This window comes from Python bivittatus, unplaced genomic scaffold, assembly GCF_059951505.1.
Source record: "Python bivittatus isolate LINGU-HERP-01145 unplaced genomic scaffold, Pbiv_v1 ctg000580_np1212, whole genome shotgun sequence".
NCBI lineage: Eukaryota > Metazoa > Chordata > Lepidosauria > Squamata > Pythonidae > Python > Python bivittatus.
Window position 1 is genome coordinate 351,955 of NW_028277087.1, and position 22,720 is coordinate 374,674.

The following is a 22,720-nucleotide window of genomic DNA, read 5'->3' on the forward strand; positions in this document are numbered from 1 at the left end:
CTTGTGGCAGTTTTCGATTCTGTTACTCTTTGCCAGCAATTAAATTCAGTTGCATCACTAGTCGGTTTATCCTGATTCTCCACAGCCAGAAGCTCGGATCACCAACTGCACGTGTGCGCGCGCACACTCACACACCCCTCCAACAAGTCGGAAGGATGCAGCTATTCTTTCCCCATCTGTGCTTTTATCCCCCTAACAACCCTGCAAGGTTCTCACCTGGGTTAGCGATGGGGCCCTGGAGCTTCAGACAGAAAAATGGATTTCCCCAACATCCAGGCTGACACGCTTTTAATTAGAGCCAGATTTTGTATTTTAGCAGAGGGTGGGCAATCAGATTTCCTGCACTGGGTTTTGGGGGGAGGGTGTCTCCAGGGCAGTTTTCACAGGGTTGTGAAGATTGCAAAAGCACCTTTGTGGAAATCTCACTCACTCACACACACACACCTGGCACGGTCCCTGCTGGACACTGTCTTCAAATCCCTGGCCAACCATTCTCTCCTTTGTTCCAAGGCAGATGTGAGACGCTGATCTTTCTCTTAAGTGCGTCGCCAGCAAGTCCACAAAGGGAACCCCCATGCAAAGCAAACCACAGAGGGGCTTCCCACACTTGGAAGTGAAGCCCTCACCAGGGTTTCTCAACCTTGGCAGCTTTCAGACGGGTGGACCTCAACTCCCAGAAGTCCCCAGCCAGCAAGGGAATTCCACCCATCTGGAAGTTGCCAAGGTTGAGAAACCCTGCTCTACACATTGCAAGGCGTCTCCTCACCCACCCTCCAATTTGGCAAGACACCCAAGTTCCCCCCATAAAGCTGTTCTTGAATTGCAAAATGGGTTGAGGCGAAGGATGGTAATCCAGCCACCTTCATGATTATGCGCCATCAAGTCATTTTCAACTCCTAGATAGATTTTCTCCTTGATGGACTATCCCCATCCTGGACTTTCAAGTCCTCCCAATGGTGTCCCGTCACCCTGGTAACTCAGCCTATTCCCCTTGCCTCTGGTCGTCCTCTTCTCTTTCCTTCCACCTTTCCCAGCATCAGATTCTCCAGAGAGCTGGGTCTTCACATAATGGGTCCAAAATACAATTTAAGCCTGCTCATTTGTGCCTCGAGCGAGAACTCTGGGTTGATTCGTTCAATGATCCACCGGTTTCCACTGATGGTCCAAGCACCTTCGTGGTTGAGCTGTAATTTTCACATAAGACCATCTACAGATGATTGCAACCACTAGGGATGAGAGGTGTATTTTTAACTTGATTCAGTGTGGAAGTTGGCCACCGCTTTCCTGCAGGCCAGCAGTCGTCCCCACATGCGGGCTGGGAATTCCAGGAGTTGAAGCCCACACATCTTAAAGTTGCCAAGGCTGAGAAACGCCGTCTTAGGAATAGCGGCAGTTTGAAATTGGCTGGAGCCAAAAAACAAAACAAACCCCCATTGTGCAGAAGATGCATTAGCACTCCTGTCTACGCATGCTTGCACACACACACGCTCACACACTCACAGCGGACGTGATGCTTGCAAAAAGGCTCACTCAGTTACTAAATAAATTTGGGGATATGAAATATACTGTAGAGTGGGAAAATTAAGCAAAGCCCTTGGTATCAAAACATCTTTATTATTTTACAGTCAGAGATCACTGCATAGCTGATAAGCATCCTGCCTCAAGAGACAATAACGCAAAACAGATACCGATGGCCTGGAAGTCGTGGGTGTGCCCTTTGGGGCGCCCAGTCCTGAAAAAAAAAGGAGTCTGGCACAGTTTCCCAATTTGGGGGGTGGGAAGGCAACAGGGGGACACCTCAGACGCAATTCAAGTCTTGCTGCTTCTACTGATACCTTCTAAAACTTCCATTTATGGTCAGTTAGGACAACCAGCCCTGTTCTGCATTTGGTCTCACAGACCCCCACCTCTGAAACCCAGACTCTTAGCAAGGTGTCCTGCTCTCCTCCACATCATCTGGAGCCCACCCCTAAAAGGAGGCTACAAGAGATCCCCTGCCTGCCCTGGCTGGGGATTATGGGAGTCCGACCCATCTGGAGGGAACCAGTCGGAAGGAGGCAGGCCAACAGGAACGCTCAGCATATTCAGCGTGGTCAGGCTTCACATCTGGACCTGGCAGTAAATCTCAGGAGCCAGATGCTTCTCCCTTGTTTGGCACAAGGTCCGCCTTGGCAGAAAAGCTTCAGACCCAGTTAGATTTGGAAGCTCGAAAGCAGACAGGAGCGAAGCCCCCAACATACAAGGCGATTTGCTCTTTGTAGAGGTTCCACCATGTTCAGCCCTTAGGAGGTCTCAGCGTCATAAATCCTGTTGGGAAATTCCCAGGTTAAATCTCTCTAACCCCCTACTAAATTCACATTGGCACTTCCTCGATATGATCAAGATGGAGTTTAGGATCACAGTTCTGGTCACAAAGCCGCCCGCTACAACTCTCTGCACTTGGCTCTAAAATCCCTACAGCCCACCAACATTTCAAAAGCATTTGAACCCCCAAGCAATTCAGGGGTTAGGGTTTTTTAAAATTATTATGATTATTTAAGCAATTTACAGGGCTGCCCTTCTGATAGCAATGACTCTGGGCGACATAGAAGAAATTAGAGTTAAAGCCTGGCTAGGGAATTCTGGGAGTTGAAGTCCACACATCTTAAAGTTGCCAAGTTTGAGAAACGCCGCTTTAACACTGACTCCGCTTGGAAAGCAGAATTTTGTAGGAGGACAATTGCTGCTTGGTATGTGAGATTAAATGATGCATAGTTCGGAAGCAGATTTTGGAGGACCAAAATCCCAGCTCGTACCTAGAAGGGCCCAAAGATGTACGTGGCAGAGAACCCTAAGCTCATCATTTTAACAAAAACTGGACCGAATTGAATTAAATTGAATTAATTTGTTATAGCCACCCATTCCTTTAAGAAGATGGCTACCTGTTGCTGATCAGATACCGGAAGCCCAACCCAATCGTGGGCACTTCACTCATTTCAGGGTGTTGCATTAAAGGGGAGTGAACTATTCAGCAGGTGTGTTACACAACCAAGAGGCTACCCCCGGCTTAATCTGCTGCTTTAAAGGATGAAAAGGGGTCGTAAATGCTGTCAGCTCACCCTTGGGAGGTCAGACACTCATTTTTAAAAATGCTGAACTTCAAAATGTGTATGCAACTGAACACGCGGTTCCCTCCATTAGCAAACAGGAGGGGCAGGGCAGATGACTGCTGAAGGTCCCCAGGAACAGTGCAGGTGGGGGGGGGGGGAAGAATCACCAGCTGAGAATTAAAAAGAGTTTCCCAGAAATGGTTTCCCTCTTTTGGCATCCTAGAGCCAGGAACTTCGGGGGTCAATGGAGAACTCAGCAAAAACGGTGACAGGATTGCTGGGTGGACGTGGGCCTGGAGATGTGGATAACGCTTTGCGGCAAGTCCCACATTTCTCTCAGTTTAAGCTAGGGTCTTAAAGTTGGAAAGCAGACAAGTCAGGAACCCCCAGAGGCAAACAGCCCAAATCAGGAACCCCCAGAGGCAAACAGCTCCCTAAGAAACAGAGACACCCAGCTAGGACCTCTGGAAGAAGGATTAGCAATGGATCCCAACATCCTAGAATTGTAAGGGGCTTCTGAGGCCATCCATCCAACCCCTTTCTCAGCACAGGAATGCTAATTAAAGCATCCCCGAGATGCAGCGGTCCAGCCTCTGCTTCAAAGGCGTCCCGCAAGGGGAAACGCACCGTCTCTCTGGGTTGGTTGCTTGACCCGTCCCAACTTTTCCCTGGAGATGTGAGACCAGGGAGACCAAAGGAATATGCGCCCTTTTCAATGCATGCGCTCCACGCCTTCAGGGGCTGAAATGCCTGAAGAAATGAATCGCAATGCCAAAGAAGAAAAATCCGAACCACTTGAAAATTAGGCTGCAAAGAGATCTAAAGATGCCGAAGGAAAATAAAAATGGGAGAGAAGAACGCCGCCAACGTTAGGAGAATGGTGGACCCACCTGGATAGACTCATTTGGAAACTACTGAGAAGAAACTGGCTTGCTTTTCCCCAAGGCAATGGCCGAGCTCTTGGAATGAAATGCGAATTCAGGGAACTGAAAATGCGTAATACAAACAAACTAGGTTCTGGAGATGTAAACCAACTGAAAATAATACACCGTTGAAGGGAAAACAGATGAAGACGCAGGTTCTTAGTGAATTCAGTAACTGCTGTAAAAAAGGGAAAAAAGCAACTTAACTGCGACGCTGTCCAAAGAGAAAACGCTAGAGGAGATTCATGGTTTAGGCTGATCAAGAGAGGAGAAATGCGTCGTTCCAAGCGGGAAGGATGTTTTTCAACAAGGACAGACAATAATGCACAAGACAGGTTGTACGAGGACACCTGTTGCTTCAGCTACACACGGAGGGGAGGGCACAAGTCCAGAAGAGAGGCGAAGGTGATCCATTTCAACTTAAATTGTGCAATGAATTCAACTCCCCCGTGCCCTCTTCTACACAAGAACGAGGATGCGGTGATCGTTAAGGGAGTGTATTGGGGCCTTCGTTTTAACATACAGGTAAAAGATATGAGCACGAAGGATCCTGGCATACAAAAGTCTAGAATAATGCAAGCAGCACATTTCAAATGAGATGATGCTTCTCGAGGACGCCGTTCTTTGCTCTTTGCTGAAATGTAATTAGCGTGTCCAAGCCAAGACGTGAACCCGAAGTTTGAGACGCAGGGAACGTGAACCATGTTTAGACCGTCCTAAAAACTCTACAACGATGATGTCATCTGGGAATGGGGTAGTTTCTCTCTGGTAACCCAAAAGGTCTACAGCAGTGTTGTCCAAACTTGGGCACTTTAAGATGAGTGGACTTCAACTCCCAGAATTCCCCAGCCAGCCATGGGAGTTGAAGTCCACTCATCTTAAAGTGCCCAAGTTTGGACAACACTGGTCTACAGTATAGAGCTGCTGGCTTCATTCACATCAGTGTTTCTCAACCTTGGCAGCTTGAAGATGGGTGGACTTCAACTCCCAGAATTCCCCAGCCAGCATGGGTGGCTGGGGAATCCTGGGAGTTGAAGTCCACACATCTTAAAGCTGCCAAGGTTGAGAAACACTGATTCAGATTTTGGATTTCAGATTGACGGCTCTACTGTTTCTTAGCCTTCAAAAGTCATCCAAAACGGGCAATCCGTCTTAAATTACTTTAAACATTTTTTATTGCTACAACATCACTGTGATGCCGCTGTTCAGTACTCAAGAGAAGAGTGTGCATCTGTTTTTTAAAACACATGTGAAAAGGGTGAGGCGTTTCCCATGATACATTCACAGCCACAACTGGTGGCAGCCCCAAGCTAGGTTTAGCTGATGTAAAAACGAAGCGGGGTCAGATTTGATTAACGCTTGGATGGGAGACCACCAGGAAATGTACCCGGAGGTGGAAGCGAACGGAAGAAAAAGCTCTCTGCTGTATTGTGGCCAAGAAAAGAACGCGGACCGTTTCCAGCAACCACCAGAAGTTTAGCTGAACTGGAAGGAGTCTTTATATTACGTTTATTGGAGCACCCCAATTGCAACCCACCTCAACAATTCAGGGGCATGCCTTGTGGGAAATTCTTAGCTGCTTAAAAGAGGACATGAAACAGGTGCTCAGTCAACACTGAAAAAGAGAGAATAAATTTGCAGAGAAGAGAGGAAGGATGGGTCTCCCGGATGAGATGTGCCATTAGAAGAAACTCCAGCCTGGCTGACAGATGTTGGCTTTCAAAGGATAAGCAAAGTTCCAGAAAAGAAATCCGATGGACGTACTTATTTACTGCTCAAGGGAGCGATCTACTATCCTGTGCAAGGACTTTCCCTTGTTCAAAGAGACGGTGAGGATTTCTCAACACCCCACTCAATTTCAGATCCGGAGCAAATCCGAGCAGGATCGTTAAAAGGAAGGGAAGAAACCATCAAAATGACAAGCACGCCCTTAAAACCTGGGTGGGGAAGAGATCTCCCCCCGGGATCCTCTCAACCGCCCTTCCCAGCGAGGCCAGCAGTCAGGAAACCTTGTGTTAGATTCAGCCCCAACCGGACAGCGACGGGGATGAAGCCGGGTTCATTCAAGGAAGCATCGTGAGATGGGTTGGGGTTTTTTTCTTTTTTACAAAACGTTTACTCACGGGTCACAGAAAAGCCGCCTATTCCCTGACAGAGATTAAAATACATAAAAATAAGGAAACCATCTCCTGCGATCGGCAGTCCAAAATGCACCCCCCTTGGTGAAAGATAAAATCCGTCTGGATTTGCTCAAAAGGTTCTTGGCGGTTCTGCCCCTGCACGCCCAGCCCAGCTTCATGGGGTAAGTCTGGCATTCCTCACCCCTGTGGCTTTCCCTCTGGGGGGCTGCAATTCAAGAGAGCCACCCCCTCCCCAAAAGCCATGCAAAATTGGTGAACTGAGATTGTTCTGGAATGCCACCCACCCAGAATGCCCCCTAGATGCCAGGAACCCTGGCCCGTTCTTGACAAAGAATGGGCAGTCCTAGAGTAGCTGAGCTGAGAGGAGAGTCACAGCCTTTGGGTTGTGGATCCCATTTGCACAAAATCAAAATCCACGGGGATAGATCTTCCACCTCACCCACTGCAGCAGGAAATCTCTTTTGGGGAGGGCGGTTTCCGAATCGCCTCAAGTTTGGGATTCTCAAGAAATGCAAAGCGTCAGCTGGCGGGAAAAGGAGGCGTCCATGGTGGCCGACAGACCCTCTGCCAAGCCCTGCCGGGGTACGCATTTCATAAGCGTCCCATCCCATCTTCAAGTGGAGAAATACGAAAAGTTCCCAACATGCACGAACGCGTCCTCCACGCGGGGTCCAGGCAGAAGCGTTGCATGATGGAATGTGCGATTCTGGAAGCAGGCCAAACAATTCAGTGGGGAGAACAGGCCAGTGGGTTTTCTGCCCCTGGGAAGTGTGGGTTGTGGACACAGGGTGGGGAGACCTGACCCTGAGGAGGATATGACCGTCTCCCATCTCCCCAGAAGGGACCTCATTAGCGAATTCCACAGTCTTCTTCTCCACCCTGCAGCTTCTCCAACTCCACCGAACGGACTAGCTCTTGGACAAACTTCATCTCTGAGGCCATCTGCTTGGCGAGGGCCTCGTAGCGGTTCTCCAGCTTCCGGAGATGCCGTTTTAGCCTGTTGGCTGCCAGTGAGGTACTCTTCGCCTCTTCCTGAGCCTGCCGCTTCAGAGCCTCCGTCTTCTGCATCTCCTGCTGGATTTGGCGGAGATCCTGGCTGATGGCCTCGTTCTCTTCTTTGTACCACAACTCCTTCTCCTCGTAGATGGACCGCAGGGCCTCGATGTCCTCCCGAAAGGACCTCTTACTCTGCTGCAGCTCGCGCAGGCTCTCCTCGGCCACCGCCACCTCCTCCATGACCTTGGAGAAGCGCTCAAAGTTGATGTAGGTGTTGTTGGGTGGCATGCTGGAGTGCGACTTGATGGTGTATTCCTTCAGCCGCGTGGTCTTCAGGCGCCGCCGCTCCGGCTTCTTGCCGTTGTCTTCGTTGCGGACGTTCCGCCTCTTGATCACCTGGAGGTCATGAGAAAGGGGGCAAACCTCAGGGAATGCTGGACCTGTTCATCTGCCTCCCCCCACACTCCCAACATTTTTTGCAGACCAGTGCCGTTTCAACTGCTTTCTGAGAAGCTCCATTCTTTTAATTTGCTGCAGATGCAGGATGTGACTCCCTCGTTCCCCAAAGAAAGCTTGGCAGATCCCCTTAGGCCAGTGTTGTCCAAACTTGGCCACTTTAAGATGAGTGGACTTCAACTCCCAGAATGGCTGGCTGGGGAATTCTGGGAGTTGAAGTCCCCTCATCTTAAAGTGGCCAAGTTTGGACAACACTGACTTAGGCTGACTTTTAGCTTGCTAAGCACACCACACACCCAGCAAAGAGGTGGGGAAGCAGAGGAAACGTGGCCATCCCATTTCAACCTGAAGTGGTAGAGTCATGAGAATACACAGGCCAGACAACACCTTGACTCCATCCAGACAACAGGCTGAACCTAGTTGCTGAATTAACCCATTTTCTGGGCTCACACCATGCACTGATCTATAAGCAGGGCACACTGGCACAACATGCTAAGCCACCAAAGAAGCTAAACCTAGCTTAGCATGTGGTGTGAACACAGTTGTTGGAACTTTAACTAGCTGTGTTATGCATGTTGTGTGAACACAGCCAGGATGGAGGGAAAACATTTAAGTGCTCATTCTCCTTTCTGAAAGACTTTCCTCCATCCATCCTCTACCCTAGAGCTTCTGTGATACCACTGGTTAAAAACAAAGGAAGAGAAAGGTTGGAAGGGACCTTGGAGATCATAGTAACATAGACTTATAGGGCTGGAAGGATCTTGGAGGTCATAGACTCATGAGGCTGGAAGGGACCTTGGAGGTCATAGACTCATGAGGCTGGAAGGGACCTTGGAGGTCAGAGACTCATGAGGCTGGAAGGGACCTTGGAGGTCAGAGACTCATGAGGCTGGAAGGGACCTTGGAGGTCAGAGACTCATGAGGCTGGAAGGGACCTTGGAGGTCAGAGACTCATGAGGCTGGAAGGGACCTTGGAGGTTATAGACTCATGAGGCTGGAAGGGACCTTGGAGGTCAGAGACTCATAGGGCTGAAGGGACCTTGGAGGGCATAGAGTCATAGGGCTCAAGGGGAGGTCATAGACCCATGGGGCTGGGAGGAATCCATAGTTCCATCTCAGACAAATGGGTATCCAACTTTGGCTTGAAATTTCTCAAAGCCTGGTTGCTGAGGAAGGAGTTGGCTCAGTAAATCTGCCAACTGCCTCATATTTAGGCTAGACAGGCCACCAAACCTTTTCGCCAACCCAGGTCTCTCTGGGGAAACCTAGCAGACGGTTTACCAGCACAGACTGTCCGTGGAGGGAAATATATTGATTTCCAGAGAATATTGATTTCAAGAGAATCCCCGACATGTAAGAGTCACTTTTCTGTGAGATGGGTGGCTATATAAATACAATCAATCAATCAATCAATCAATCAATCAATCAATCAATCAATCAATCAATGTGATGTTAACAGCTGGTGCCTGAGTTGCTGGCCCTTTCCGCTAAAATGTGGGGAAAAAAGTCTTAAAACATCAAGACTCTTTTGCATGACTTTACTTTTACCTTGATCCACGGATGCTCCAGGCTCTGGTCGATCGTCATTCGTTTCCTGCAATCATCAAAAGGAACAACAGTCAATTCTAGGATCTGTGCAAAATTTATGGAAAGAAAGGAGAGTGAAATTCTACTCCCGTCAGTTGTGGAGAACCTCTCCAAAATTTAGCACCCTCGTGCATCACCAGCTGGTGACCACCATACTTCAGGACCCTTCTGAGGAGAACACTGACTGCAAGTCACCTCCTCAGGAGGACGGAAGAAAACTCAGCCCAAACTTTGGTGCCACTTTCCTGTCCTGCTCCAAAATTATACGCCCAGCTTTTGAGAAGTAAATAAGACCTCTCCTTTGCAGTCTTTCCAAGACCGGGTAGATAATGCCCTTTTAAAAAAAACTGCAGAAATCTTGCAGCATAAAAGTGTACTATGGCATGCAAAAATGCTTCAGGTCAAACAGGTTTGGCACATGGGAGCGTCCACTGCTGATTTATTCAGCTTTCTGCTAATCACTGGGAGGAGCAGGGAGGTTCAGAAAAAGCTGCAAATGTAGGCCACCAGAAAGAGAAGCGCCTCTTTTGGGTCCTCTGTTTTTGCCCTTCCTGAACTGCCAGGCTGGCAGAGAGTGCGCGGTTCCCAAAGCATTACAGCCACAAATAAACAGGCTGGATCCTCCATCACAATTCTCCCAACTTGAAACACTTCTCCCCAGAGCGCTCCAAACTGCTAGTCTACCTCTGGCCCTCCTTTGCTAACCTCATTCATATTTATATTTTGATATCAGGTCTTCTGCTTGGTCCTGAGAAGATCTCCTTCAACCTTCTAAAATGAAAACTCTCCCACCCTCCCTCACCATGTCACACCCAGCCTCCTACTTGGGGTCCTTCACAAGCAGTCGCCGAATGAAGTCCTTGGCCAGTTCGCTGGTGTTGCTGAAGTATTCCTCGTCAAAGTCATAATTCACAGCAGAAATGTTGGTCAAGGTCTCCTGCTTCGTTTCCCCCAAGAATGGAGAGGCGCCACTCAAGCTGCAGGAGGAAGGGTCTTGCATCATTCTTCTGCATCTCAACACAAAGAAGACCCTGCCCCAGGCCACCTGGAGCAAGCCACCGCCCGGACCAAGGCCAGCACCTTGACTGAGGTCCGGGGCCACGGAGCAGCCAAGAAGCGCAGAACCGTTGGCAAACGTCCGCCAGTTTCACTTGTATAATTAAGTGCAAGCAATACCGTTTGGAAGTCTTAAGAGCCAAGGCAAAGAAAACTGATTGCAGCTGTGGAGAATATACACAGCTCTGGGTTGAACTGTCGAATGCTTGGGGTTCTCGAGCTTGGCGGCTTTCCTGCAGACGTTTCATACCAGACGAGTGAGCATCTTCAGTGAACTCCCCCATGCACTGATGAGGCTCCCTAGACTGGTAATGAAACGTCTGCAACCTCAGCGCCAAGAACCCAGTAAGGTGCCAGAATTGTACCAAAGAAAAAGTCGAGGTCCGTTGCCCAGAGTCACGAGGTGTGAGTTGGGCAGCCTCATATAAACTCTTTAAATAAATAAGTAAACCCTTCTTTAAAATAAATAAATCAAGTCCTGGGAATGTGGGTTGTCCCCTGTATGGAAGGAGCGCAAATCTTGCTACTCTAGAATCGTAGAATTACGGAGGTGGAAGGTCTCCCCTGGATCATCTAGTCCAGTGTTTCTCAAACTTGGCAACTTTAAGACATGTGGACTTCGACTTGCTGTGGACATGCTGGCTGGGGAATTCTGGGAGTCGAAGTCCACATGTCTTAAAGTTGCCAAGTTTGAGAAACACTGATCTAGTCCAACCCTCTGCAAGGAGCCAGAAAACCAGTCAAAACTATCCTTGAGAAGTAGCTGTCCTGCACGCTCCAGAAACATCCAGAGATGGAAAGCCCACCACCTCCACAAGTATTGTAGACTGTTCCACTCTCCTAACCCATCTTCCCATCAGGAAGTTTTGCTTCAGATTTAAACAAGATCTAGGTAGCTGCAACTCATCTTCATGATGTCCGTGTCCATGGAACAGAGTTTCTGACCATCTTCCCTGTAGCTTCCCATGATGGACCTGAACTTGGCTATTGTGTCTCCCCTCTGCCATCTTTTCACCAGGCTGAACCACCTTGGTTTCTTCAGCCTGCCCTAAAGACAGGGCGTTTAGCTTGTGTAAAACCCTAAAAGAGAAGTCCAAACCACGTCCTTCCTTCTCCATCAGTGACCCTGAGTGCTTGACTGTTCTCATCCCATGAAGCCTTTTTCAAAGCCCAAATGAGTGGTTGTTGTCTTTCAAGGTCTATCCTTGCCACCAGGGCAATCAAGCCAGGTCTAGGATCATGGTTCAGGTAGAAAATCCCAATCCCACCCCACAAGGCCTCTCATGCCTTCCTTAAACAAATAAATCATGGGGAATTTACCCCACTGAAATGGAAAAAGACTTAACTACAGCTCAGCCCCAGCAACCCCAAAGACAAAGGAGAAGAGATGTCTGGAGAGCATCAACAATTGTTCATATGGGAGGAGGCAGATCCTGTATCTTTAACCACTGTTTATATCACTTCAACCTCATTTAAAATATTTGGATCTTAACGACTGGAAGTCTGATGGGCTTGTGATGAGACACCTCATTTCGGGTTTCTAAGAGTCAGGTGGCAAGGCGAGCATGTGGTAGAGGTGGGCCAAATATTTCAAATTCAACATTTTCAAGCTTGAATCGAACCAGCCACTTGTTCTAAGAAGCTCGTTCTGACCTTACCAGAAGCTGAGTGGAAAACAGCTGCCCTGGTGAAGTTGGAAGAGTCATTTTGAAACCAAGACAGTCTGTTTCAAACTTGAAACATTTCAAGTCTGAGACCTTTTGCACAACAGCAGGAGGCACGCTCATGATTTTAAGGTTAAAAACCTCTAAATTAAAGACAGACAACTTTTTTGGCTATATAGGGCCACCCTAACATTTTGTAGGGCAAAAACCAGGTGGTCAATGATAGGGAGAGTTTTGATGTCTTCCTTTGTTTTTAAAACAATGTTAAGTTTATTTCATGGCTTACGCAATTGCTTTCATGAGTTTTCATCCTTAAAATAGAGGGGAACCCTACTGCCAATTTTCAGCGATGGTGGTCCATCGGGAGGGTGAAAAAATGGCTTCGGGCACAGAAGGTTCTCTTCCATCTCTGCTCTAAGCCGTATCTGTCAGGCAATGTTTCAAATGGCTGGTCTCTCAATTTCAACTGTAATCAGATAGGTCACGATGGAAAACCAATCTTACTGTTTACTCTACAACCCAAGATTAGGCTGGGTCAATCTAGGCTGCAGACAGCCTTCTCTTTCTTCTGGACTGGCCCCCCTCTCTTTGCCCCCGAGGCCTGCCTAACCCCACAATATCTGAAGAGCCTTGCAGTCTGAAGGGAGAAACTTTCACCTCCACTGCCAGTCCTCAGGACCACCTTGATCAGCAGGTGCCTTCCCCTGCTTTTGCTGCGGGAGGGAAGAACCTTGAACAAGTAAAGGGGCCCACCGCCCAAAAATGGGCGAACACGTCGTTTATTTGGAAATACTCACAGGATGTAAGTGATGACCCCGATGCTCCTGCAGAGGAACAAAAGAAGAGAGAAGCAAACTTTCATTACACTGAAGAATGGACACTGGTCCGACCTCTGCTTGGACGGGACCAACATTCAAGTTATGGCCAATAAATAAATAAATCTTCACAAATCCAAAAACAACTGCAGAAACCAAAGCTAAGGATTGAAGAACGCCTTGCTGAACTGGGCCAAGGGCCATCTTCACCCATATGTCACCCAGCCCAAGTTCATAAAATGTCTTTCCTTCATTGACTTGGATTTGGAGGGCTGCTGTCACCAATCCAGAGGTAATATGGGGTCCTCAAGATCAAGAGTTCTTGACAGATTTCATCTGCCATGAATACGCCCCACCTAAAGCTAACAGTCATCCCTGTCTTTTTTGATACTGAGCCTTAAGGCTACACAGCGCATTGACTGCTTCTGTTATGGTGGAGCAACCCTCCCATAGCTCTGCACTGTTCTGCTCCAGTGCCACTTCTGGACACACACATACATCTGTCAATTCTGTTAAGAAATGAAAGCCTGATGGAGGGGAGGGGGGAGGATCATCAGAAGAGGTAATACATTTCCACTCCTAACTTTTTGGTAAGTTTGGTTTCCTGCTTTTTATTTACAGTAATGGAAAGGAGATTCTCCAGCATCTAAAGCTCTCAAAAGAAGCAAGTAGGGTGACATGGCACCTTGCTTCTCTGTTATTAGAGGTTCCCCTAGAGCAGCATGGCTGGCTGGGGAATTCTGGGAGTTGAAGTCCACTCATCTTAAAATGGCCAAGTTTGGACAACACTGCACAAGAGGGTTCATATGCAATTTGGAAAAAAGAAGCAAGAAGTTGGCAGACCATGGCCAGGGGTGGAGCAGAAGTCCTTGAGTACAATCTTTCATGAGAGGTCATGCAAGATGAAGTGAACCCAGGTAGGCTACCTGAAAGGACATCCTTCTGAACAGCTTCAGATGCAACTCAAAAGACCACCAAACCCAGTAATTTCCCCTTTATCCCCAATCTGTTCCTCAATAGATGTCATTCAAGAAGGCAACCAAACTCGTCTTCCAAAATCAGGTTTGAATCCAGATTGGGACCAATCTAAGCAATTCCCAACATGCATCCAACACTATCTGGAGTTCAGAAACTACAACTTTGGTTAAGAGTGCCAACTTGAAACTGCTGTGGTTTTCAAAAACTACAAGTTCTGTCCAGGAACAGTGCTGGAATATCTGCCTTTAAACATTTGGGACTGATATATTACTTTCTTTGCTCTCCAACTTACGAGCCCAGTAAGAAGTAGAATTTTATTTCACTCACCACATATCGGCCTCAAGCCCCAAAGGTTCATAATTCACTATTTCTGGAGCTTTTGAGGAAGGCAGGCAGGCAGGCAGGCAGTGAGATGGATGGATGGATGGATGGATGGATGGATGGATGGATGGGAGGGAGGGAGGAAGGAAGGAAGGAAGGAAGGAAGGAAGGAAGGAAGGAAGGAAGGAAGGAAGGAAGGAAAAAAGAGAAAAATATTTTATTAATTATTTTCTTTCACCTATAAAAATTGCTCCATATATCCTCCGCATGTAAGAACATCTTTCTCCTGAGCTGGAGACTTCAGAACTTTCTATCCCAACCCTGTCCTTTGGCAACCCTCCCTTCTCTGCACATACCTACAAATTCTGGAGTGCCGAAGATGTTTTTAAATTCATTTCCTGTCTCAATCTTGTGAGCAATGCCAAAATCAATCAGTTTGATTCGGGGACTAGGGACATTTTTGTCAAGGAGCATGATATTTTCAGGCTAAACAGGGGAGAAAGAAAGGAGATGCATGAGTCTATCCAGCAACTGAAGATCTGAAGTTAAATCTCCACTTGAGAATTCTTGTGCAAAATTGGCGACGTGCCTACCCCTTTTTTGCCAACAACTTTTCCAGCTAGCTTTGCAAAAACCAACAGTGTCAATCCCTCTTTTACCCTCTCTAATGAAAATTCTCAAAAGTTCCAAGGCGTCGGCACAACTGAACCAGCTGAAGTACAATTCTCTACTGCAAACGACCTGGAAATTGTCAGAGAAAAACTGAAAACATGCCAGCGATGGCTGTGAAAGGCCCCAAAATAAAGAGAGACTCAAACCAGACCAGACCAACATGAGCTATTAATCTTGGGCAACAGCTTAGTCTTCTTCTTCATACACAGCCTTTTTTTTAACACGGTATATCTTATCTTGGAAAGGACTTAATTGCAGTGAAGATGTAAACAGGGGAATCTGATAAAGGAATCCAGGATTTGTACTGCGCTTTTGTTATATCATTATTGTTTTAATTTTACATTTGAAACAATTACGCAATGGATTGTTTTCTACTGTATTTTGCACCCATGCATTCTATGTTTTATGACCATCAACTTCCAAGAATGAATGAATAACAATGGTATTCCAAATAAGTAGTTAAAAGCAACACTAGGCACAACGGTGTTTGAACTTTGCAACCAAAAAATGGCTTGCTCTGATTTTGTTCCAGCCCACACTTGTGGGCTCTGCCTAGACCAGCCTGTTGCAAATAAATGTGAATCTCATTCTCCCCCATTTCCCAGTGCAAATTCTCATCATGGTCCCGGTTCTATGGAAGAGTTCTTCCCCAGAATTTAGATCTGTCCCTTTGTTGACCTCTTTCCAGAAAAAGACTGAGGTCCTCCAGATATCTCGGGGTTAGATGACACTGTTGATTTTGCTATGAAGCTCCTGTTTTCTAGTAGTTTAATTATTTATAATTATTACTACCGTGGACATATTAATCCAACAATCTCACCTTAAGGTCGAAATGGGCGATGCGTTTGGAATGGAGGTAATAGACCCCATCCAGGATTTGCTTGAGGAACTGGGTGGCCTCCTCCTCTGTCAGGGATTCCTTCTCAGCCAGGAAGTCGAACAGCTCGCCACCCGACACCAGTTCTAGAATCAGCACCACGTCCGTCTTGTTCTCAAAAATGTCATGAAGGGTGATGATGTTGGGGTGCTGGATCTCGCGCAGGATGTTCACTTCCCGCTGGATCTCCTCGCGGCTCACCCCTCGGCGGCTCGAGGACAGTCGCCGCTTCTTGATGAACTTGGCCGCGTACTCCAAGCCGGTTTTCTTCTCTCGGCACTTCCGCACGATCGCGAACTGGCCGCTGGAGGCCAGAGAAAGAGAAACAAGGACTGGCTTGTCACCCACGTGAGCGAAAGCGCCTGGAAGCCGTTACAAAAGCTGAAAAAAAGAGGTGCCATTTCCTGCCTTGGAAAGGCCAAGGGGTGCTGCTCTAGGGTGAAACAACTTTTTGGCCCTGATGGACTGGTGCGGGATGTTCACGCTAACTCCTGCCTTACTTTAGAGGAACGCAGAGATAACCATGATCGAGGAATGAAGGAGCCAACCCTTAAGGGAGGAGAAATGAGGACTTGGTCCTGGGAAAGGGAAAAGCATGAGAAAGAAACTCCGAACAACCCCGACTTGATTCTGTTTGGTATTAGAGAGAGCAGAGGGAATCTGGCAGGCTTTCAAGATTCTGTTTCTATACCCTTTTACAATAAACTAGCATTCCCGGAATCCTTGCACAGCCTGTTTACTGACCAGGCCTATCTCAAAGGGCTGACACTTACACTGGAGCTCCCCAACCGGCGTGCACAGGTATGTCTGACTTCACTCCTCCTAATCCTGCACGGATCTTTTATCTGCTCAGCAAGAGATAAAGACCCCAAACTGCAAAAGCCATACACCCACCCCTAGCTTTATTCACTTCCCGTACATTTCTTGCAGAAAGCGAGTTTTTGCAATCGCATATTGTGGCAGGCTGAGTTGCCCTGATGGCCTTGGGGTGATGCAATGGTCTCAATGCTTCCCTCCTCCCCCTCCCCCAGGCAAAATCAGACTCAGGGTCCCATAACCACTGAGAAGCTTTGCGCCTGATTAAAACACCTGCTTTCCAGCTGCAAACATAAAAAAGGACAGAAGCATGAAATCGTGGAGGAGGTGGTGCCTGGATATTGCTGGAGATGTCAGTGCATGACATGGACTAGAGACACTGTGCGTGCTGGGAAGAGCAAGGTGGCTGGTGGGAAAGGCCCGGGATGTTCAGAAAAGACAGAGCAGAGGTGACAAAGATGCTGGAATCCCAGATAAGCTATTTTTCCTTCTTTCTGTTCTGTTCTCCTCCCTAGAATTGAGCATGTAAGCTAAGATCACTGTGTACATTAAATATCACTGTAAAGAGAGAAAAATGGTGTGTGTGTGCGTGTGTGTGTGTGCGTGTGTGTGTGTGTGTGTGTGAGAGAGAGAGAGAGAGAGAGGGAGAAGTTCCTGTCCCTTTTTCTCACCCTCTGACACATATGGACGTTGTTCCTCAAAATAATGGGAACAGAGATTCTCAGGAAGCTGAATGCCTACAGCTGTTAGCCCATCTGCAGTAGGTATGTTAATAAAATACAAATATTTACAGCTCTATAGGAGTTACTACATACACTAATCAAGATCTCAGCTCCGAGATAAGTAGAGGACCTCTGTCAATTCACTTCCTGCTCGTTCTGGTCCTCAAGCTGAGACTAACCCTGAGGGATTGCTGTGAGAACATTTATACAATGGATTCTAAACTTTCACAGCATTTAACATACACAGTCGAAGTAAAAGTTACAGCAGCCTTGAGAAAGGGCCATATTATCCCTCCCCCCCAGTATAATATACTAGCACACAATGCCCAGAACACCAGGCGCATCCCTCCCACAAGGCATGAACCAGACATCTGGTTCATTGTGGCTGGTTCAGGTGAGTCAATCTGAAGACAAAGTCAGTCTTCGGTAAAAATTCTCCAGCTCAGCTCTTCAGGGAAGGAAGAGCCCCAAAGATTACCCATCGTGAACTTGAATATTGCTGCAGGCTCTAAATCTGAGCCTAAGTCAAGCAACCTCATTTGGGACAGGAACCCTAACCTAAGAGCTGCAGGGTTTTCATCCATTTCGTCTTCTGCCTGTCTGGTCCACAAATATGGAAAACGAGGTCTAGTTGAAGGCTAAAGTACGTCAATCTCATGCAGCTGGTAGTTGCTCAGGAGAACAGGTTGGACTAGTTCAACCTGCTCACGCCAGGGAGCATCCTGGCCTTGCTGCCATGATATAACAAGAAGGAAGGAGAGAAGAGGGTTGAGGTCTGCAATCAGAAGCGCAGGAATGCAGAGGTTGGACAGCAGATGAGGAGCTCAGAGGACAACCGGAAGGCTCAGCCACACCTCCAGGGGTTTTAGAACAACTATCAAAGAAGCAACCTTGAATGTCAACTATTTGTGGCCAGGAACAGGGCAACTCAAGAAGATTTGGCCCATTTGCACACCGTCTGACGTATTTTCCCATCAGGGATTCCAAGGGCTCAATTTGCATTTCAGTTCACTCCCATTTCAGTTCCATCCTCTCACTGCACATTCCTGGTGCTCTCATCATCCTGGTTGCCAAAGCCCTTCCTGGTTCGGTGACCATGTGGGGAAAACTGGCCCACCCCCGTCCCCAGACACAGACGTAAAATGGGAGAGTCTTTTTCATCCTTTTAATAAAGCCACAGGCCTCGGGACATTTAAGTATGGCTAGTTATTTACATTTTTCCAAGGTGAGATCATGCTGGCAGGCTACGGGCTTTCCATATAAGGGTGTAGCTATGAAAATCCCTCGGAATAGAAGCACCTGGATCCTTTCAGCTCTGCAACCAGCAGAAAATAGAAACGGCTCAACGGCACTAACTCTTAATTCCTTAATTCTTAAGGAAAAGAACCTTGGTTGGAAGTTCTGGGAGAAAACGTTAAACATCTGGGCGTACAGAGACCTAGTTTCTATCAGATGGGTCTGGCTTAATCAGTAAGTCAGGATGAAATCTAGCCTTGCATAGTTTACACCAGCGTTCCTCAACCTTGGCAACTTTAAGATGTGTGGACTTCAACTCCCAGAATTCCCCAGCCAGCCTGGGGGTTGAAGTCCACACATCTTAAAGTTGCCAAGGTTGAGGAACGCTGGTTTACAGTCTAAACTGAGAAGGGCAGTTGAATGTTGGCTTACTAAGCAGGATCCCCAAGCCAGAATCAAGCTGTGGTTTAAGACCCTGGTTCAAAATAGGAATCAGATCATGACTGAAGCTGGAATGAAAACAAGAAAAGGAACAAAGCAATTTGCTAAGTTAGGAATGTTAGTTCCGCAAAGGGCCGGCATTTATTTATGTATTTATTTAATTAATTTATAGGCCACCTAACTCCCAAATGACTCTGGACTGCTTACACCTTAGGAAGGACACGTGAACAAATCTGAACATGTCCTCTCGACTGTGAGCTGCAGATTCCCAAGATTTTGACTGTCGCTTGAAAACCCAAGTCAGCAATATTTCGAAGAGAAATTTTTCCACTCATTTTTGAAAAAGGGGGTTGGAATCTCAGGGTCCAAGTCTCCCTGAGCTCCCTAGCACCGACTTCCGAGTAAAACCGATGCTCAAATGATCAAAATGGTGAACAGGAAGACTTCAACACAAGGCTTGGATGTCCCAGTCATGCAGCATTTACTTCCCCAGATCTGGCGAAAGATTTCACATCCTCTTGAAACCGAAGTTACAACACAGATGGGCGCTAAGCACAGGAAAAAGGACGAAATCTGACTTGCGGCCCCATCGAACTCTCTTCCCACAGGCTCAGGAAAGACTGTCTCACCCCATCGGGTGAAACAGAATTACTCAGACAGGATGTGTACATCAGACAGTTCTGCCTACCGAGAACTACAGGATACAACACTCCCATCGGCGCAGTGGAGTATCTTTTACGTAAGAAATGTTATGAGCAAAGACTTGGCTGCTGAGGTTGCCCAGAAGTCTATCAATGAAGTCTCAGCTGGGCAAACCCATGAGATTTGCAGCCTGCCTCCAATCCTTCGCCCCCACTCCCAACTCCCTCCTCGCTTTCCAGAATGGGAAACTTCCATCAACATGATGGAAACAGCATTGCGCCATCAGAAAGCCCGGCTTTTTTATGTGTGCGCAACGCCACGACGCATCTCTAAATGGGTTGGACCTTCTCTCACAGCGGCACCATGCTGCTTTTGCGATTTGCGTCACCCCCACGGCCTTCATGGCTACTTCGGCCTGCTCCTAAGCTGGGTATCAAGAACTCTTTCAATGAACTGTCGAAGGCTTTCACGGCCGGCATACGATGGCTGGTGTGGGTCTTCTGGGCTGTGTGGCCGTATTCTGGAAGTTTTGTTTCCTAACGTTTCGCCAGCATCTGTGACCAGCATCCTGTCTGTGCTCCTGCTCTCTGAAGATGCCGGTCACAGATGCTGGCGAAACGTTAGGAAACAAAACTTCCAGAACATGGCCACATAGCCCAGAAGACCCACACCAGCCATCTTTCAATGAACGTTCAACTTTGGTTCCCATTACTTCAGTGAAAGTGTTTGTAAACATTCTTCTGTTGTTGGGAAAAAGAGCTAAAAAAACATTGGTAAGCCTGGAAGAGCTTATTTTTAACGTCTTATGGATTAAGAGGTCCTGGAAGTTTCTCGGTCTTCTTTTTTAAAAAGTTGGCTGAAGCACCAAACATTTTGAAGAAGATTTGCCCTATATGTCTACGGCCCAGCAATCAAACTTAATTGCATGCAGAGCTCAGCTTGTGTCTGCAGACAGAGAAAAGGAGATGATGTGCACGCATGCCAAAGTACACCCACACCCTTGAGTTGAGCTTGATTTCTGATGACTACGTGGATGTGTGGTTCTTGGCATAACAATGTGTGGCTTTGCCACTGTCTAGTATGTCCAGTTTAGCCCGCAGTCCTGGGAGTTCCTGGTGATGTCCCCTCCAGGAATACCCAGATGTAACCCTGCTTAGTTTCCAGAAGTTAGCCAAGGCCAGCCAGGTTCTGCCATTCATGGGCAAAGACCAAATATCCCTGAGACCAGCCTGACTAAATAAACGATAAGCCCACAGCTCACCTGCCCAGCTCCTCCTCCATGTCATAGTGGTCTTCAACCTTTTCCTGGCGGAAAGTGGACATTCTCGCTGGAAGGGAACAGCTGCTTCCCCCACCTCAGCTTCTGGTGTTCCTGCTGTTCAGAGAGCAGCCAGACCTGCGATGGGGTGGGGTAGACCATTCAGATCCCGTTATCACTCCACAACCACTTTTGCCAGGGGTGTTCACAAGGTATGGTCCACGCAGTCAAGATGGGGGCTGCGGCGGTGTGATCAAAGCTCTGCCTGTTTCTGATGTCCAGGAGGAGCTCCAATCACACCCCCGCAGCAGCCATCTTGACTTTGTGGACCATGCCCGGCAGACACCCCGGCTGCTGAGACCACGCTGGGCCTCCCAAGGTACCCCAAACACCTTCATGACATCTCAGATGCTGGACCTCATCGCTTCTTCAGCTCCATCCCTTTCAGCTTCTCCGTTCCATCCTCAAGAACTGCTCTAGGCAAGCCCCACTGCATTTTAGAGGACAAAGCCCCTTTTCGCTCAGATCGATCCCCCACTCCCCCAATTTCCTGCCGTCATCTTTTCACGCACACGTGGGCAAAATAATAACATCATCCGCTCCGCCACTCCTGTGCCCGTTCTGTGCGATCTGCAGCGGCCGCTCCAAATCTGGCCCGCTTCTGCAGATCTTGGCAAGTTTCCCCCTCCGCGAAAGCAGCCGCTTCCTTCGGGACCCCCCGCTTTTCCTTCAACATTCCCAGCGCCTCCCTTCGGCTTCGCTGCCCCTCGTGCTCCGCGGCCCGGCCTTCCGCCCTGCAGCGTTTCCTCTCCCGGTTCTCCTGTGTCCCCCCGGCCCCCCTTCACAATCAGCCCACCGGCCACAAGCACTGCAAGGGACAAACCCGCAGTCCGCTCGCCCCTTCCCAGACCCTTCAGACCCGCTTTCCTCTCCCGGCCCCACGCCTTTCCTCGAGTGCAGTTCCGGCCCCGAGGTCAGCTCCCTCCCACTCCTGCGCGCCCCAGGGCGGGCCTTGCCGCATCGTCCCCGTCCTTCGCCCGCTATTTCCCTACCGTCCCCAAGCCCCCTTCCCCTAAACCTCCCCCATTTCCCAGGCCCCCCTCACGCCAGCCCCACGACCCCTTCCCCAACCCCGACCCCCACCCACCGACTTCCTCCCTTCCCTTCCCTTCCCTTCCCGGCCCTCGCCCCCTCCCCCCGCCCTCGCAGCCCCCAGCCCCGAAGCAGCGCCCGCCGCTGCCGCTGCCCTCGCCCCCCGCCCTGCTCCAGCCCCGCTCCTGCCGTGGCGGGGTCCCCAGCCGCCCCTCCCGACTCGAGTCCCCCTGCCCGGGGCCCCCTTTGCCCGGGGCCCCCGTCACGCCCGCCTCCCCCTTAAGAACCAACGCCCCTCGCCCACCTCGCAGGCGGGGGCGCGCCTGGGGGAGCGACGCGCGTCCACGAGAGCGCAACTCGCCGCCGCCGCCGCCGCCGCCGCCGCTCCTCGCATTCCAGCAGACAGTCTTCCGCCCCGTCCTGCGAGGGCGGCGCAGCGCGCCTCCCATTGGCTGAGCCGCGGAGGTGACGTCACCGGCGGGCTCTGCCGCAGCGGTCCACCTCTTCCCCCCGCCTCTGCCGAGTGCGTGACGTCACCGGGCCCACTTTTTATCAATGAGAACTCGGCGGAGGCTCCGGCGGGGTCCGACGCTGGGCTGGGGGCGTCCGGCGGCTTCGCCCGCAGAAACCGGACGTCGCCTGTTCTCGCCCCCCCACGCTCCCTCCGCCCCCCCAAGAGGACCCCCATGCAGGAATCAGGCCCATCCGAGAGGAGGACCCCCAAATGCAGGAACGCTGGCCGAGGGCCCCACCAGTGGGGAAGCCCTTTCGGGGGTCCTTCCTGAAGTCGTATGAGCTGATATCCTAATCTTCTGATATTAACAGTGTAAGCCATGCAGGGTCTCCTGGCAGCGTAGAAATAATTGCATCCCTCGGATCTGCGATCGCGGTGTTCCACTGAGGGCAGTTTTTGGGGGGTCTAAAGGGTTCCTGAGATC

General features: G+C 49.1%; 1 protein-coding gene across 1 annotated transcript; it reads right to left on the reverse strand.

Moving 5' to 3' along the window:
- Nucleotides 1-3,728: 3,728 nt before the first annotated feature.
- Nucleotides 3,729-22,224, reverse strand: DAPK3 (death associated protein kinase 3). The gene is made up of 9 exons (XM_088149301.1): nt 22,087-22,224; nt 20,694-20,828; nt 15,519-15,879; nt 14,383-14,512; nt 14,033-14,081; nt 12,710-12,736; nt 10,017-10,169; nt 9,154-9,199; nt 3,729-7,545 (listed from the first exon to the last, which is right to left on the reverse strand). Exons 2-9 carry the CDS (start codon nt 20,753-20,755, stop codon nt 7,003-7,005), a joined length of 1,371 nt encoding a protein of 456 aa, XP_088005427.1. The 5' UTR covers nt 20,756-20,828; nt 22,087-22,224; the 3' UTR covers nt 3,729-7,002.
- Between the last annotated feature and the right edge of the window lie 496 nt (nt 22,225-22,720).